The sequence below is a fragment of the Mizuhopecten yessoensis genome, unplaced genomic scaffold (genome assembly GCF_002113885.1).
Source record: "Mizuhopecten yessoensis strain PY_sf001 unplaced genomic scaffold, ASM211388v2 scaffold2929, whole genome shotgun sequence".
NCBI classification, from domain to species: Eukaryota; Metazoa; Mollusca; class Bivalvia; order Pectinida; family Pectinidae; genus Mizuhopecten; species Mizuhopecten yessoensis.
This window is the reverse complement of record NW_018404790.1, coordinates 395,912-416,423: the sequence shown is the minus strand read 5'-3', so window position 1 is coordinate 416,423 and position 20,512 is coordinate 395,912. Positions and strand designations below refer to the sequence as shown.

The following is a 20,512-nucleotide window of genomic DNA, read 5'->3' as shown; positions in this document are numbered from 1 at the left end:
TTACACACACAACTGGCTACATAACTAGTCCTCAAACTTCAACGAAAGTCGGACAAAATAACTACATGCTGTTCTTATTCACCATTTTCCCATACACAAAGCCAATATGTCCGTGTTACGGTATGTATATAGGTTGTATACATAAGTATGTAGGTAGTCAGGTCCAGCTGAGATTTTCATTCAACAAACATTTGAGGTCCCTGCCATCCTCATTCCATTTGCAACAATACTACTTTTACCAGTCCAACCCAGCCACACTCACAGTCCCAACAACCCCTTACTTCAACCCATCGACAGCCAATGCAACCCCAGCCTAACTAACAGTCCCAACCCCATCTTCACCCCCACCCACAGTCCAAACCCAATGTTTACCCACCCCTACCCACAGTTCCCCTACCCACAGCCCAAACCCCATCTATACCCCTACCCACAGTCCAAACCCTACCCGCAGTCCAAACCCCATCTATACCCCTACCCACAGTCCAAACCCCATCTTTACCCCTACCCACAGTCCAAACCCCATTTTTACCCCTACCCACAGTCCAAACCCAATATTTACCCCTACCCACAGTTCCCCTACCCACAGTCCAAACCCCATCTTTACCCCTACCCAAAGTCCAATCCTAATCTTCATGCACCCACCCCCACCCACATATCCAACCAAAACTTCACCCCAACCAAAGTCCAAACCCCACCTTCCTCCCCTATCCAAAGTCCTAACACTGACCCCAGGCACAGTCCCAAACCCCACCCTCATCCCTAACCCAGTCCAACACCCAATTTCATCCACACCTTCACCCCTACTTTGTCTCTTCCCTTCTCTTTCCTTCCTACAGCTGTACTATGTGTATGTATACCGACAAGAAATATCTGCCATCCACTAGGAGCACTTTGTCTATTTTCCTTTCTGACAGCCAGGAATGTCATCATAATGTCCTGCTCTGTGACACACTGACAAGGTTAAATATTCTGTCGCTTTCTAGGTTAACTATTAAACTTGTATGTTTGCTAAGTAAAGGAATATAGACGACACAACATTGGTTATTCTATCATTTTCCTACATATATACATTAACACGATTTATGTTAGAATGTTGTTTGTTTAACTGAAGAAGCATTTAAAGATATTCTTGCGAAACACATTGATTATTCCAACATTTAAAGATGTTCTTGCGAAACACATTGATTATTCCAACATAAGTGTAAAGAGTAGCTACAACTACATTTAAACTTTTTTAATGACAATTTTTTTATATTGTTATCAGTTAACTTTGTATGTATGTTGCCTCTTATGCTAATAGCATAACATATTTTAAATATGTGAACATGTATCACTTTTTTTTTATTTATTTTTTTAAAATATTTTTTATTGCATTTCATGCTAACAGCATGCCATTAAGCGGTAAAAGTTAGTGTATCGTTAAGGACCCTGCTGTACGACTATAATTTGTAGGTGTTTTACTAGCGTGTGACTGGTATCCTGCCATGACCATCTCCAAGATCATCACCGATCCAATCAATACACAACACCTGTATAATGTCACCTGCGATCCATTTACGCTATTACTTGACAAACACCTTAACGGCTAGCCAATTAACTGATTTTCTATACAGATAATGCATGAATCGTTTGCCATAACATTTTTTTTTATTTCACATTTCATTAGATTTCGATCAACGTAAGTGGCCTTTATACTGATAGCAATAGTCATTTACAATCAGATTTGTTTTCGTTTTAATTTGCTACACACTTCACAGCTCCCTACAAAATTTTGTGCTGTTCAAATTGGAGGAGATTTCAGTAGCGATGGTAATTCCTTTTATAGATGTCCTCCTCATTGATCACATGAGTTGACAAACAGCGTCTTCAGCTCTCGGTTCTTTATTACACTCCTTTCATCTATTGGTGTCATTTCCGTTCCAGAGTATTTTGACTCTTCCGTCTTTCCTCAAACACTTTGAAAGACCAACATCCGGAGATGCGAATTTCTTTTTGAGCTAGCAGATATTTTGTCACGCTAAATCTGATTAAACATGTTTTTTTTCTGGTCAATATACTTTGTATGGGGGAAAATCTCGACATATGAAATGCATTTACAGGTTTTTGTGGGTTAAAGTAACCAAACATGTGCAATAAATATACATTTCACCTTTTAAGTTAACTGTATCATTTTTTTTTATAATTGATGACACGCCCCTAAAACAACCAGTAACGGCGAAAAGAACAAACCCTCATCCATTACCTGTTATACAAATGACACCTAATAAATTATCAATCTCCGAGCTCTTTTATGTGGAAGGAAATAAAAATCTGCTTCCTGTCCCCTGACAACAGAGCAGAGTTGTAGGCCTGATGCTGGGTATACGATCACCTGAGGCACTTAAAAGCAAATTAATTCATCAATTTCATTAGCAGTTATCACCTGTACAGCGGATCTACTTATGGTGGTCATGTTTGCATCGTTTAGCCGTGTGTATCCAAGGGTTAGGGCTGATCTGGCTATGGTGTGACTAATTCTATTAATGGTAGGTCTGACAACCGTTTGATTTGAGTATGGAGATTGACAGTGTTTTTATTAGAATGGTATCAGTGATATGGCGGAGATAGTGTGTGTTTATCCTCGTGTAGATATTAATGGTGTGTTAACCACCTTTGTGGTATATTTTAAGAGACCTGCAGTAATACCATTAAGTCGTACTGTATGTACAGACTGAAGTCAGGCCTCCGGCTGCATCAACATGTGTACAAAGCAATATAAAGCCATACCTTTACATAGGCTTTTACTCATAATGTTCCTGTGTAAACATCAGTCGGCATTCCGAAGTCCACACCTCTTGTTCATCTCTATCTAGTTATAAACAGTATTTAGACCATCATACTGTCACCTTCAAAATTCAACATATTCTCTCTGCCGTTATGCAATTCTAGGTCAAATTTTTGCCAGAAATGCATAAATTAAAGAACTAAAGTTACCAAGGATTGACTTTTCCCCTTATAGACTCCACTATGATGATGGTGTCTTATTTATACAGGTTCCAGTATGAGGAGGCCCTAAACATAACTTGGGCCAGATCTAGAGAATGTATTCTTTATATAGGTTTCTGTATACTGGGGTATGTAAATAACACAGGGAGGAGGGGATGCCTGGTTTATACAGGTTCGGGTCTACAGGGGTTTCTAAACATTACAAAGACAAGGGGATGCCTTGTTTGTGCAGGTTTTATTATAAGGGGGCTGACAAACGCCATGACAAGAGAATGCCTTGTTTGTGCAGGTTTCAGTATAAGGGGGGTCGGTAAACGTCACAACAAGAGAATGCCTTGTTTGTGCAGGTTTCAGTATAAGGGGGTCGCTAAACGTCACCAGGACAAGGGAATGCCTTGTTTGTGCAGGTTTTATTATAAGGGGGTCGGTAAAAGCCACGTCAAGAGAATGCCTTTATTTGTGCAGGTTTCAGTATAAGGGGGTCGCTAAACGTCACCAGGACAAGGGAATGCCTTGTTTGTGCAGGTTTCAGTATAAGGGGGTCGCTAAACGTCACGACAAGAGAATGCCTTTGTTTGTGCAGGTTTCAGTATAAGGGGGCCGGTAAACGTCACCAGGACAAGGGAATGCCTTGTTTGTGTAGGTTTCAGTATAAGGGGGCCGGTAAACGTCTCCAGGACAAGGGAATGCCTAGTTTGTGCAGGTTTCAGTATAAAAGGGGCCGGTAAACGTCACCAGGACAAGGGATTGCCTTGTTGGTGCAGGTTTCAGTATAAGAGGGGCCGGTAAACGTCACCAGGACAAGGGAATTCCTTTGTTTGTGCAGGTTTCAGTAAAAGGGGGGCCGGTAAACGTCACCAGGGCAAGGGAATGCCTTGGTTGTGCAGGGTGCAGGATAAGGGGGGCCGGTAAACGTCCCCAGGACAAGGGAATGCCTTGGTTGTGCAGGGTTCAGTATAAGGGGGGGCGGTAAACGTCACCAGGACAGGGGAAGGCCTTGTTTGTGCAGGTTTCAGGATAAGGGGGTCGCTAAACGTTACGACAAGAGAATGCCTTTGTTTGTGCTGGTTTCAGTATAAGGGGGCCGCTAAACGTCCCCAGGACAAGGGAAGTCCTTGTTTGTGCAGGTTTCAGGATAAGGGGGGCCGGTAAACGTCACCAGGACAGGGGAAGGCCTTGTTTGTGCAGGTTTTATTATAAGGGGGCTGACAAACGCCATGACAAGAGACTGCCTTGTTTGTGCAGGTTTCAGGATAAGGGGGTCGCTAAACGTCACCAGGACAAGGGAATGCCTTGTTTGTGCAGGTTTCATTGTACAATGATCGGCAAACGCTACAAGAACAAGATTAGTCCAGGTTTTACTTACCTTGATTATATGACCATCTTGGGAACCCAGAAAGGCGACAGTGTATCTGTGGGTGGTGGTCACGATGATAGTCGAGATGGCCTTGTTGATGATGAGAGCAGCATTGGCCACGATTGGATCCTGGCCATTGATTGGTGTGTTAAAATCCAGTGTTCCACAGTAACCATCGTTTATATCTTTGAGGTAGGGCTGAATCAACAATACAAATGGTCACAGAACAGGTAATATCAGATTTTTTCAATCTATTCAACTTCAGAAGAAATACAATTGAAGCCAACATTTATAACAAAAGAACTCATTTTCTTACTACATGTATTACCCAAATAAATTTGTGCATTGAACTTCTTGTTAAATCAAAAAATACAATATTTCATGATGAAGACAGCTACCTGCTTTGTTGTGGATATGAGTTATTGTACATTTAACGTTGTTGCTGTTGGCGGGGATAATATTTTCAATCTAAAAGGCCTGGAATATAATTGCATCATAATTGAATTTAAAGCTTCATTACCCTAGGTAATCAAATGTGTATGTGCTATTTAATAATTCTCATTGAAAATTCATTCCTTTTGACCAAAAAAAAAGCAAAGTTAAGTTCCTAGCTAATAATAAGAAACTGTTTTCTTGCTTTCAGCTTGAAACTTGCATGAAACAACTAAATCTAGAAAATAAGACAAAAAGAAAACTTCATCAATCAAATTACACTAGCTAATATGGAGTTTGTATAAGTAAAACATGTTTACCGAGCTTAAACACTGGTTAGGTATGACGATGTAATCTGGTCCAGTCATCCCTGTCCCATTAAAACATTTGCGTATATTTTCGGTGAACATTCTGCGGACTTCCTTCATCGGATATATGCACATGACAGATTCCCTGGCATTAGACGCAGCCTGGTTTGGGGAACCACTGGAAAACACACCAAATAACACATCCTCTGTGAGATTGATACCCAGGGCCTCGGCCAGGACCGTCCCCGGTTTGATCAGGTACATGGCTTGGGCTAGATTGTAAGTTACGCCTTTATAGTTACACCGCAGCTCCACCTCCGTATATGACCGGAATTTGGCATCCTGGTTACAAACACGAATCAGCTTGGAGATAAACTGGGCCTTAGGATCAGTGCTGGATTTCTGGACAGTGACAACATAACTAAAATCATCTGTGGAAACACCGAATATGTAATAGATTGGGAAAGACTGGCGGTGCAGCTGTTCAATAGATTTGCCAGACTTGTCCTGAAAGGTTTCCCAGGTCAACTTGAAATCGTCCAAGCGCCGACTACTGAATGCGTTGACGAGGTCACGAACCCCACGCTGGCCTGTGTTTGTCCACGATGCCCCAACATACAGGGAGTTAGTCATAACGTTGTTTCTAGTTGGGCCCGGGCCAATGAACACCACTGTCGTGGCCGTACGATTGTTCGCCACCACCGGTTTGTATAATATTTCGTCCATCTCGCTAATGTTGGACAGCCAGCGTTTTTCACAGTATCCGTGAAAAAGAGTAGAACAAGAAATGAGTCGCTTCTCGGACTCAATCTCACTATCCATGATTACTAATGCTTTGTTGTAATTCTCCCATAGACTAATCGGCAATCTACAATGGAACGTCCCTCTTGTTGGTGGAAGACAATTTGGGTTGTCTTCTTTAGGTCCCGTTACCACCTCTTGTTCTAATTTCAAATCGGAGGAAAACTTGTATAGATAGTTAACCGCAGCGACGAAAAGCTTTCCGCTGCCCACATCGCGCACCATGTTGATAAAGGTTTCCTGTTGGTGGGGGTTAGGGAACGTCGTTACGATATAGTTTGTCTGCTTACACAGTACTACAGTGGATAAGACCTGTAGCAACAGCAGAAGGTAACATAAGTTTGTAATCTTCATAGTGGATGACTTGTTCATCCTGATAACATGTCTTCACAACATCGACTCAACACCAGTGCACACATCTAGTCCATCAAACCTGCAGAGAAAACAAGACACACGGTCAATAAAACCATTTCATAAGAATCAAGGCTAAGAAAATGTTTGACATGCATAAGAATCAATAAAAAAATCAACAGTATTCATTCAAGGTCAATGTTTTGATACACAAGAAAATCAACCGAAAAATTTGTGCGGAATGTTTAATACCCATATCTATTGACACGTGGAATTGACTTAGATAGGACGTGAACCAAACTGCAATGATTATCCTCACTTTCTGTCAGACTTGCACTAGTACAGAAATCAATAGAAAACACAGAATGATATTGATTCAAGCTCTAAATCTAGAGAATACCTTTGTACCACTAACAATCAAAGCTGACAAGTGTCTTCTAGATGATATTTCAGGCATATGAAACTTTCAGTTGTGTTTACCACACAGGAGGTGCAAAGCTTTCCCCTATCTGCAGTTCAAAATATTGAATAAATGTGTCTAGAACTATCCATAATCTGGTTCTGATTTAACAACTACGTAACAATATCTAGTCAACGTTGATAATCATCGTCTTATAAAGTCATTAATAGGTTTTCTTGAGGTTACTTATTGTGGTTATTCTATTTATTTTAAGGGTGTATGGTACATTTGAATGCTTTTTTTTTTAATTTAATAATTTTATATTGCATTTATATTTCATAAGTTCCACTCTTAGAAATCAATCAAATATCTTTATGGCATGGTAAAACACATTTTGCTAATTTAACCGAGAATTGTCCCAGGGATACAAAATGGCTCTGCAATATTTGTGGTTTGTCAACAGATATTGCGAGTCATAGGTATTTAACCTGTGACATATGTACGTGAACACATGAAAAGATCATTCATACAGTTGCGATTGTGGACATGTACCACAGTATTTACTATTGTTTATGAGGTTGAACATTGATATTTACTATAACGGCAGAAAATGGTGATGCAATGTAATTTTTTTGTGTGAATATGCGTTTGATGAGTATAATTAGAGATGACACAAATATGGTATTTTTAGGCAGATACAACATGTTACATGCTTCATAAAGATCTGTATCGTGGCATAATTAGAGTTTATATTGAATCATTCATGAGGCTCACAATGATAATGTACATGCAAGTTTGGGTAATATGAGCTGTGAGGTTGTTAATGCAAGTCAAACACTTGTAAGATTCTGATTGATGTTTTGAATTCATAATTTATCATTGAGTTTGGCTTCCTTTTCTGATACCGCCAAACAAAATCAGTTTCCACGTCTTTACAAGTTCCCCAACATGGAATCAGGATTCTTCTAACACATATGTTACGTATACATCTAACCAGGAAAAACCAATGGCAATGTACGTGAGCTTACAATTTCTTTAATGTTTCCGTAATGCTCATAAAATCTTGAACACAGAAACCAGCTGTTTCCTATACAGTCCCTTAATCAAAGATTCCGGAGACTACAAAAATAAACAAGACATTTAAAAATGTACTTAAGACCACATACTTATCATAAACCATTCAAGGGACATAACTCTAACACAAACCACAGGTATAATGTGTAAGGCAGTGTGTAGCCTTAATTGTCAAATTCTATTAGGTATAAAGAGAAAATAAATTCAAACACCGTTTCTTCGGAGTAATCAAAGCCCAGATATGTGAAGGTTATAAAGGGATTATTATTGTAGCTATGATTTATACTACTGTAAATACACTTCATTTTCATGTTTCCCTACATTTGGATTTTTTTCTTCAAACCATACATTCATGCGGATTTTAAATTTGCAAAAGGAACAATGACCATCTGATGAGTGTGTCCAAATCAAAATAAAATTCATTTCTCCTCACGAATTAACATGAAAATATCTCCTCACGAGTTAACATGAAAATATCTAAAGAACTTAGTAATTATGAAACAAAAGCTAAGGCATGGTGTCTCCCGCTCAATCTCGTGAGATAGCTCTGATGGAGAGGTTGATTTACAAATATTGTTGTCCAGAGTAACAGCATTTCAAAGTAAATCATCACAACTCAAGGTCAAGCATATGGCTTGTCCAGAATTGATGAGGTCATTGGTTGACAAGGCATTACTGCCCCAAGCTAAGCCCCCTGTATCTAGTCATATGATAAGTGGAGAATAGGGTTTGTTTTCCCGGTGCCAGAGGTAAAACCTTTGTCTATAGTCCGACATTGTTGATATTTGAGCAGTAGAAACATTTAAATATTTCCCGGATACATCATAACATCTTTCATTATTGCCAAAGATTAAGTCATTATCATCATTTACAATTAACTAGACTACTGGTATTTTGTATAAGTAATAATTAATGTAGTAACTGAATGAACACATTAAATTTGTTGAAGGTTGTACAGACAACCAGCTCAGGCCTTAATTAATGCACCATTTTGTGAAATGGAAACTAAATTAGCACTAGCAAATTACCTTGACTAATATAAACTTCCAATACATTAGGCCAAACAAAACTTATTTCTGTGTATATCCACAAAAATTAGCTTAGATAGCTAGGGTTTCATTTGTATCATAAAATGCTGGGTGTTTTTTTTTTTACATTTTATCTATGAAGCACAATTCTTGACTTTACCAATAAAGCTCATCTAAAAATGGATACATAATCTCTAGGGTCAGCAACTAAACATACAGTAGGTAGATTCTCCCTAAACGACACTCAGTCTATTACTAGACTGTTACCACAAACACCCTGACCCCTCCCCCATGTAGCCCCCAGCAGTCTATTACTCTTGACTGTTACTAAATGTAGCCTCCACAAACACCCTGACCCCTCCCCATGTACCCCCCAGCAGTCTATTACTCTTGACTGTTACTACATGTAGCCTCCACAAACACCCTGACCCCTCCCCCATGTAACCCCTAGCATAGTGCCCAGCACACCTGAGCTGCATTACATCTAATAGGTTTCAGCTGTTGCTCTATCACATGCTGCAATGTCCTGTTTTTTTGCCTCTGAGCTGTGAAACGTGTACATCTCCTACATGAACAGTACCATACAGTCGGTATTACAGCGGATAACTCGATCTTGAAATCATAAAAAAAATCCTTCTAAATGATCTCTTCCCCAATGATTGTGAACACAAGAGTAATAAATAGCTGTGGTATCGTGGAAATACTGCCTGTAATACACAAACTTACAGATTACTGTGAAAATGATACAAAATTGGAAAATAATTTGCATGCTTCTACCGATACTCTCTCCGTATACATGTACGCTTTCCATCTTCAGTTGCCTAATCAATCGAAGTGATACCAGCCAAGTCTCATTTTAATTACCGCTATTTTGTCAGAGGCTCACATTCAAGTGAGATAATTGGAAGGTGGACCTGAAGAAATATCTCCAGGTAGCAATTATATCACCAATGCACTAGACATGGATTCGTGGAGGGTTGGTACTCTCTCTGTAACCCTCCTAACTAGGTCAGGTGCGACTCTGACATTCCTCAGTAAGGCGATAGGATCAGCTAACACATATCAGGAAACACACCATCACATTAGCATTTAAATAACACAAATTCTTCTCTCAGGTGCAAACGATTTCACCTTTCCCTCTCATAAAACACAGAAATAGAAAGGCCGGTAAGACATTTGATATACCAATTGTTGGTGGTTCCTGTTAGACGTTCACACCTATCATCAGTGGAGCTACTGCCCTGATCAAATCTGTGACGGGACAAATCTACGACCTGCTACAATGACAGTCCAATTAGCATCCCCACCATGGACGACTGCCTGTTTGATACTTGTGGCTTCCATCGTCTGTTGATGGCATGCCCTGATCTTTCAATCTTATATCATATGCGTTTTGATTTTACATATCCATATTTTTTTTACTGGAGATGGTTGTTTCTTTATAGATGTATGCATGTATGCCTCATTTTATCAAAATTGTACCGGTGATTCTTACTGAGAATGGTCTCCTGTTTAAGACCTCTAGCTATCCCCTATGTGTTTTGTAGAAAATGCTACCAACTTTGGTACCCTTCAATCCTTTATTGCACAACAATGCTTACATATTATGTTGATTACAGTTTGATTTACAAAATAAGTTTTGGAGACAATCCTTGACAATATTGCAGGCAATTCAGTCTTGTTTGATTTACAGGATTAGTTTTGAGATGATCCCCGATTATCCTACAGAACTACCACCATACAAACTTGCTGCTTGATTTACAGGATTAGTTTTGAGACAATCCCTTACCACCATAATAGCTGTTTGATTTACAGGATTAATTTTGAGACGATCCCTGTTTATCCTACAGGACCACCATGCTACTGCCCTAGCTCCCCTATAATCTCCCCCAGCACCACTTTACCCTTTGAACTCTGTACATGGATTCAAAGCCTCTTTCAGACCAGTGGGGAATCCTGTGGTATTTTATATATACTTATCTATCCTTTATAGTTAATATTTATATCTGGATGAGATGTACCTGATTACCTTTCAAATTCTTTATGCAGGCAGGATAAATATTATAAAGGCCTACACCTTTCATGTAAGCAGTCCGTGAATATAATATACATACACGATCTCAGCGGGGCTCAATGAAATACCTTATCGTAAACATACTTGGTACGTTAAGTCCAATAATATTTATTTGATCATACATTCTGGCAGTACTTTCCAGATATTCTCTTACAATGAATGTAAGGAAAGGTTTCTTAATATATCACAGTGTAACTGCAGGTATCTATTATAAATCTCAATGTTGGTACAATTGATTAAGTCTTATTATATAGATTTTTAAATACTGTACTAATATGCTGGGAAGTCTTTGATTTAATATAGCATGAAAAAATCAGTAACAATTAACATAAATGTAGCATTTGAAATTGTATATTTCTAACTCTAAAGTAGCCTTAACTCAACCATGTGTATGGGTAAATTTAACGTAAAGATTATTATACAAACAAACCTGTATGAAAAGTTCAGACCATCCAGGAGAAGTCCAAAAAGTGGTCTCTAAATACAGGTGGTCTCTTATACAGGCAGTCTCTTATACAGGCGGTCTCTTATACAGGTGGTACCTTAATACAGGTTCAATTCACAATGAAATCACTACAGTGGGGATCATTTAAAGGTGATTGGTTTGTTAATGGAGGTGGTCACATGACCAAGTTTGACTGTATATATAGATCTGCGTTGTCTACTGAGCCTAAGGTGTCTAATGTTAATCATACCTGGCAGGTATTAGCGGAAACCTATCCCACGTTTTATAATCTTTTGTCTTGCCCATGTCACACAATACACCTAAAGCACACGACAGCTTTACGTAACATTCATTCACCTTTTTGATTTGCCGTATTTCTAGTCCACCTAGGTAATTAATCATTCAAGGATTCAATGTCACCTTTAAGTTCCTTATCTCTGACAAGACAGTCACACCATACAATTCTTAACTACACAAACAACTAATTGTTACAGCCATTCAACAAGCAAACAGATCATTTTAAATCATTATGGGTATTTAAATTTCATAGAATTCAAACGTTATCTAAAGAAATTTTGGACCAGTTTTTTTTTCGTTCCATAACATCTATGTAGTAAAGTCATTCATAACTTTATCTACCTGGGTGTGCTTTTATGTTCGATCATACACTATATTAAACCTACAATATATCTCGCCATTAATCATTTTGTGGTTTTCCTTGTAGGTTCCTCCATTGATCATTTAAAGATTTCCTTTGTTTTAATCATTTAACTGTTGAAGGTTTCATCCTTTAAATCATTTAAGTTTTCAATTGAGAACAATAGAAAAAACACCCAACAGGATAAAGAGATTTATGGTCCCTATTTCTAGATAACAATGATAATCCTACCGATGTTGTAGAGTACATGTAATATATTTTAAAACATGATGTAGGAACGCCAACCATTAAGTTGGTATTTTATGACTAGAACAGATTTAGTGCACCATACCTTAAAACCCACAGTCTGGTGTAAAGCTGAAGTGTTGATACTTATTCATGATATATAACATTCTTGTTGTTCCATTCGTATAAATTTACTCTGATGAACGTATCAATATATAAGAAACACTGAAATGTTATCCATTTCAGGAAACATGTCCAATTTAGACCTTTATCTATATACGGTAATCATTCAATTAAGATCTCTACACATGGTCCCAAACCCCATTAGGACAGGGCTTGATCAAGATCCCAATACAGTATAGGACTGGTCAACCTTTACAATTTGATTGGTCGAATTATACCCTTAAGTCAACACAGTGACCAAAAAAGATTCTGAGCAGCTTAAAATGTTTAGCTAGATCCATTGACGAGAGATCAGATAATTAATACATTAAGAATTAACTCTGTACAAGGAGGAGCAAGGTAATATACGGATAGAGATTCCATCTAATAACGATATAGAATTCTATATTTAGTGCATTGCTCACTTGTAACCATCCATCTTGAACCGCAAGACCACGAAATGCATCGCATAAAACCTACAGAAGCATAGGTAAAGTGTTATTATATGGTCGGTAGCCTCAATTATATAGACATTTATCCCCGAGATTGCTCCACATCTATCTCCTGTGTACTGAGGCAGGAAATGTTCAAAATCAAATTCATGGTCACCCTTTAAATAACACCGTATCTGACGACAGTTCAGATCCCATATCGCCTTGTTTACTTTTCAGGAACCATAAACAACTGTTTTCCTTGTAAATTACAGTGTTCGTTTAATGTTGCCCGAATACGATAATTACACACACTTAACCCTGTTAGTGAGTACATGTATAAGGCAAATAAAAAAACCATGGCACAGAGCTACTCTACCATGTGTGTACTGCCCGCTCTAGCGTTCAACTGTCCAAGAAAGAGAATTAAAGAGGGAGGTAATTGTAGATCGGATCTACTTGATTCTACATCTCACTTTACCCTGATCTAATTATATCTGTACTGTTACTGCCTTGTACATCGTACATGTCCCTGAAAACACTGACAACCTCCGTCCCACGGGGTTCCAATTTGATTATAGATCAAATACTATAAACCAGCATTGAATCCGAAACGCAGTGGCCCGGTATAACACCAGTATATATAACACCAGCGTAGAGACCTATCGTGTCCCTTGGAGGACCGATAACCAAACCCTGACCTGGCCGTAGTATGTAAAGGCTCCGACAACATTCACTACGTATCACTGCTGATACTCCCTCCATGTTACCTAAAACTCAATTAAGACCGCCCCACATTGTCCGACAGAACAGAGGTTTATTACCTAAAACTCAATAGACCATTCCAGCCTGTCATACCTACACAAGATTTGTTACCCCAAACCCAATGGACTGTCCAGTACTGTCAGTCATATCAGAGGCTAAATACATGATGTGCTGCTATAAAAATACATTAATTTCCTATAAGAGATACAATTTTTTGAAAATTGGACATTGTTCTTGTTAATGTAATAATACTTGACCATCAAGATAACAGGGTATTTGCGTTTTCCAACTTTTTAAAAATGTGGTTTAACAAATTATCATTACCGAATGAAACTCAGTCACTTTTTTCCTTCATTCTTTTTCCATGTACAAAATTTTAACCTCTCATGTAGAGGTTTCCTATCACATGACTGCCTCAGAAAATGACTATGGAAATGATTTCTATGCATATATTAATCCGTATTTTCTATGCATACATTAACCTGTATTTCTATGCATCTTCCAAATTCCATTTATATGTATATATTGTCAAGTTTAAGCTGTCCCTAAATTGGTTCCCGAGAGTGGGAAGAGAATACTTTCATTCTCAGAAAAAGTGACAGGATTTTAAGAGACTTTCTGTATGAAAAAGGGGCCAATTTGTTTTCCTAAACACTGGCTGGATTGTAGGACCACCAGTAGCAATGCACGTAGCAGCTGGATTACACAGGCTCAACTGTACTACAAGTTCCTGTTACATTACACAGGCTCAACTGTACTACAAGTTCCTGTTACATTAAACAAAATAATTTGTGTCAGAGTGATCCTCCTTAAAATTCTTAAAACAGTGTTTTTTTTATATTCATTTCATTCAACCTCGATATAATGCCACTCATTACATTTGCCACCTCCATATACTGCCAACATGTCAAGGTCCTTTTTCTCTCTATTTCTGCACAATTCCTTTATACGCTTCTCTAAATTTATTGCTAAACCTCTTTATAATGCCCAAATTTCACATGAGAACTGGTGGCCATATAGCAAGGTTTTACTGTATGTATTTGTAACACTCAGTTAATATTGAATTTTCAGAAGATGCTAATTAAAAGATTTACATATATATGCATACATTCCGTGGTTCCTCTGAATTTGTCATCAATTACTATCCCCATTTATTACAAAAAGACATTTGACAGGTTTCCTAATGTGGCAATGTGTTTGGGTGAAGTGTGTTATGTGTTTGAGTTTATGTGCGTTTACCCAGGTGTAACACTGCTCCTGAACCCATGACAGGGGAACAGCCACAACAATCAACAATTTTTACACCTCACCAAACAAAACGGAGACTAACCACGGTCCTTTTCATCTGGTTTGTTTCCAGCTCACAGAACATAATGGACAGACTAAACATGCCTTCTGAATTCGTATGATTATAGGGATATCTGCAAGTCACAGCCGTAGGGTGGAGACGAACCTGCTAACCTCTCAGTAAATCCAACGAATTCAGAGATTTAGACGAGAAGATCAGTATTTTCACTACATACATCAGAAATGTGGTTCTGCATTTGTAAAAAAAAATATCCACTATTTAACCTTCGAGATTTTTCATACAAATGGGCCTTTTGATGTAGGACTCGAATCAAGTCAAAAGTTGCAGTACTAGTACTATTAGCAAAAAGATGTTCCAGCAATTGGCCTGTCCTACATTTTGGCCCCGTCCATTAACGCGATCGCAAAAATAGATCAGGGAGCTATACTCCTGTCCATTTACTTGCCCACCTCTTCATTTACACCATCACACACAAACACGATCAGCATAAACACTAATTTCTACCCCTTACAGCTTCACACATACACACTTTCAGTATTGCATTAACTTGATTGTACTAAAATGAAACTATGTACATTTTTTCTATTGCATATATATGGAAGGTGCACCAATTCATTAATGTGCGAATCTTTTGAAATTTGAGAATACTCGAAATTTTTAGTGTGCTAAGAAATTTTCAGTGTGCTAAGATAAGTATGTTTATATTACAGTATCTTATGTAACATCACCGACGGATTACCTCAGAACGTAAGAAAACCACTGAATTAGTTTGTGTGATACAGGTAAGGTCGATTCTTTCGACATGATCAGCTGGTGAATTACATAACAGTATTTCAACAACCCAATGGCTACTTAACACCTGATTTGTTAGAACGTTGGACCACCACAGTTAATAACAAAAGATTGAAGTTGACAGAAATTTCTAATCTGTTGGGTAGTCCAGTCCTATTTTACACATTCCATTATACAATTATATACACAGCACGACACGCGTTAATTAACTCTCAGCATGCACACATGGTCAATTTTTCAGAGTGACAAGCTCCTATGTCAAGGCAATACCTGTGCAATACACTAAAATATCAGCAACATACATATAATAACTCTTTCAAATCTCCTTGTGATTCAAACTCCATCTCAAACCTGTCGCTTTTACTACAAAAACAGAAATCTCCTATGTAAGGAAAACCAACCATCAAGTGTTCACCAGATGACGCTGTAGTACACATACCAAACCTGAATTCCAAAGACCTGTGGCACCTGTCAACCCTGTGGTTCCATCTCTTAGGACTTCCTTCCATATAACTTTAAATAGCATGTTATAGGAGTTACTTAACTGCTTTAAATCAAATCATTACCAATCTATGATAATGAGGGAGCCTCTATAACCAGACAGTGTCTGACACTACTTCATTTCCATCTCATTTTATTTTCTTCTTCAAAATTAACATCATGATTAAATACTAGTTGTCACTATAATGTGAAACATTAACACGCTTTAGAGACATCATATCATGTTTGACTTGTAACAAATCAATTTGTGCAAGTGTCTGATCAGCGACACCTGTGCACAGGTAATGCAAGAGAATTTGTCTTCCTCCTACTAGGATGTGACTTTAAATGTACATATTTGTATCTGTTTAAGATTCAATGATGACTTTTTTGATTTTGAAATAAGCATACACTTATATAGTAAGAAATATGTACACTAGAATATATACTAGGGATCGATGAGACTTTGGTTGAAAATTCCTAGTTACACTTTCTAGTTGAAGTATATCGTAAGTTACACTTTCTAGTTGAAGTATATCGTGAGTTACACTTTCTAGTTGAAGTATATCGTGAGTTACACTTTCTAGTTGAAGTATATCGTGAGTTACACTTTCTAGTTGAAGTATATCGTGAGTTACACTTTCTAGTTGAAGTATATCGTGAGTTACACTTTCTAGTTGAAGTATATCGTGAGTTACACTTTCTAGTTGAAGTATATCGTGAGTTACACTTTCTAGTTGAAGTATATCGTGAGTTACACTTTCTAGTTGAAGTATATCGTGAGTTACACTTTCTAGTTGAAGTATATCGTGAGTTACACTTTCTAGTTGAAGTATATCGTGAGTTACACTTTCTAGTTGAAGTATATCGTGAGTTACACTTTCTAGTTGAAGTAGACTTGTAGGATTAGCACTCCTAGGATGTATACAAGTGCTACCCTTCATGTACTCATGATTGATTCTGACAAAGTGACATTGTACATCAGAATTGTCTGGTCGAAACAAGATTTTACTTTCTTATCCAATCACCTTACCATATCACTAACAAACACTGATATTAGTTAACTAACGACTTGATGCTTGTTTAAAACAGAGGAAAAACTTCCATTTCTTTTAACAAAAATAGGGCAGAATTTTTGACAGCTATCACAACAGAAATTCTCCCCATTCTGCCAGGTCTGTTGGAGACCTAACACTTACAAATATTCGCGCCATCAAATGCATTATATCTCGTGTAACATTCCACAGAGCACAGGAAATACATCCAGATGACATACACGGCTATGTGTGTTATGTAAGTGGATAGCTCACTCTGCATGCGGAACCCTAATTATTCTAGTTATGCTGCGCTGGGCCCATGCGATACCCACATTTACGATATTCTGTTTGTATCAGTGTATCAGTGCAGTGTCATTTTACCGTACATATTAATATTCTGGTGTATTTTAGCGGTATATACATTGTACTCCATGGCAGAAAAAAATATAACTGTTTACAAAAATTCAACACTTCACTGTGATATGATCTATTTTTAGAAATGCAGATGTAATGCATGCGTAAAAAGATTTAATTGTTCACACCTGTTGGCCTAAGCTGTGTGTATAACTTAATAGCAGACAGACCTTGATCCTATCTACCTATGTCATAAAACCATGAATGTACATGGGTAAAGACAGGTGCTCTTTATCACTATCAAAACACAGCACCAGATACATGGATATATACTACACTTTGACATAGGAAACTTGGTGTAACACACACCAGTATAGTCCTTACATCAAATTGAAACCAACAGCAATGGTATATATGAAGAGGATGCCAACAGCACAAAAAAAAACGTTTTAACTCATTCACCCCTGAAGACACATTTGAACTCCTCCAATTCAAAGGTTGGAATAGTTCATTATAAAATGTCAGGGATGAATTAGTTAACTTCCTACATGACCATCGCCTGCTAGGAATCCACCAACCAATCGAGACACTCTGACATCGACCACGAAACACAAAACGCACCAAAAACCTGTAGTACTTGTGTTTACTATCTACAAATTCTTCTTAGTTCTGCGCTCAACTCTCAATTTTGACCATACAATCAGAAACACCCGATAACCAGATATATGGCCGATATTTACAAAATCTTTGTACTGTATATGTAACGATAAGGGTAACCAAACTCGGATACATATGGTAATTGGATGAGGAAAGCCACAACAGCTTAGAGCGAAAAGAAGGAAGCTGTATACTTGTGATAGCCAAGCAGTCAAAGTGTCTGTGGTCATCTAAGCCTTTATACCCTTGTTAGTGACCTCCGATGACACTGACCTCCTGACCTGGGCCGTTTAGTACAAGCAGCTCAGACATGTGTATATATATCACAAACCCAATACCTTAACTGTATAAACACCATACATCAGGATGTCCGAAAAGTACAACATTCATGTCCTCCAAAGTGGGCAAAGGCTAGCTGTGGACCAATCAAAATGGTTCTTGCTGTCATGATCAGCTATCATAATGTTGTATTTATAGACCCATGAAAAACACTGTCATTAAACCAATGGTCCAGTAGTTTATGCCAAGCATCTTTTTCCTTTAACCCATTCACCGCTAAAGTCACATATGAACCTTACCACCGCTAAAGTCACATATGAACCTTACCACCTCAAAAGTCACATATGAACCTTACCACCTCTCAAGTCACATATGAACCTTAACACCTCCAAAGTCACATATGAACCTTACCACCTCCAAAGTCACATATGAACCTTACCACCTCTAAAGTCACATATGAACCTTACCACCTCTAAAGTCACATATGAACCTTACCAAGTCATACACTGGGCAAGTCCAGTTTAAATATGTAGGGGTGAATGATGTAACTGTAGAAATGATATAAGTCAGTGAAATGACCAATTTTATTCCATCAAAACTGTTCTCCAATCTTTTAAATATTTAGTTTTAAACAGCACTTTGTAACCTGAAAAAAGACACTTCTTTTTCTAAATGGCTTTATGAAAATGTTAACTGATGGAAGTATAAAAAGAAACGTCCGAAAGTTTCCCGGTACCAGAGGAGGGTGAGAGGCCACTGCTGGGTTGTGAAGACAGACACACTTTACCTAGTTTCACCTTACAGGTTTTACCCACTCCTTCAAGCAGCTGGCCATTACTGCTGGATTAGTTTTGTTAAGTCATGCTGAAAATCTTGCCAACAAGGCCAGTGATATATTTACTTGACACAATCAGTCTGTTTACCATAAATAAGGTACCAAGACGAAATAGGAATATTCAGTTGTAGATTTAGACGCTGGAAAATACCAGTGAAGACTTTTACACAATACACATTGATCACAAACGTATAGGACCCAATTACAAAGCCTTTCGAGTCTTCCTTATACCCAATTCAGAGCTCTCTGATCATGGACACATGTCTAATTGATTTCGTGTGAAGCTATAACCAAGTACATGTAAAATCTAATGACACAATCGTAAAAGTACATCTGAAAAGTTCACCAACGCCAAATCTCCAAATTAATCTACGACAATTATAAATTACATTTCTAACATGGCCAGGCTAAGGGTCCCCCTAACATTGGGCAAGATCGCACAAATAGAATTAACCTAGCCATTCTCCCCTGTTGTTTGGTAACAAATATTTTAGTGTTAGCCGTGTGTATTCGTCCCCTCTTTTATCAGGTGCTAGCAGACACGTCCCTCAGACTCTATTTTCATTAGCGACCTTCTAACATTATTAGCTGAATTAGTTAGCATCAAAAGCCGAGTAAAAGGATGCCTTCGATTCTCTGGTTTTTCGTATGCTAACTTAGAGCCTGTCTCCAATTGATCTCCGACTCTTTCCTGCTGCGACCAAGTCCGGTCTATCCGACGTCCAACTCCAGGAAATAAGTGAGTCGCCCAAGAAAAATTAAATATTTACCGATTCCAAACGTGTCGTTCATTCCCGGAGGTGTCTGTTGTAAAAATCCAATTACAGGTCTGCAGTAGCCTCCGAGTGACATAACATGTCCAGCAGTGTGATGCCAAGCGTGTGCCTCCACCTGACAATACTGGCCTCTATATAATAGTCCATCATTACTGTCAAGCATCCGTATCAGGGAAACACTGGCCAATACACTGCAGCCTCCAACACTGCCAAAACCTATTATTGCTCTGCTCTACCATAACCTACCATTTCCTAGCATGGTCTTCATCTTTAATGACAAAGTGTCATTGCTGATTACTGTTCCACCTTGTCTGTCTCGCCAATAGGCTGTGGCAGTGATCCTCTTACCACAACACAGGGTTGACAAACATGCCCTACTCAGGCACATACCATAACTATTGCTCTATATATGTGTGTGTATATGTACCGTAAATATCATTATAAACACCATGACTATTGCTCTAGATGTGCAAACATTTGTACCGTAAATATCATTA

General features: G+C 38.3%; 1 protein-coding gene across 1 annotated transcript in view; it reads right to left on the bottom strand.

Annotated features, from left to right (window-relative positions):
- The window catches only part of LOC110446689 (plexin-A4-like), a 194,997-nt gene that overhangs the window by 155,490 nt on the left and 18,995 nt on the right, over positions 1-20,512 (bottom strand). Inside the window, 2 exon segments of the mRNA XM_021491966.1 lie at positions 4,352-4,540; positions 5,095-6,316. Coding sequence (XP_021347641.1) covers positions 4,352-4,540; positions 5,095-6,255 — 1,350 coding nt within the window. The 5' untranslated portion in view covers positions 6,256-6,316.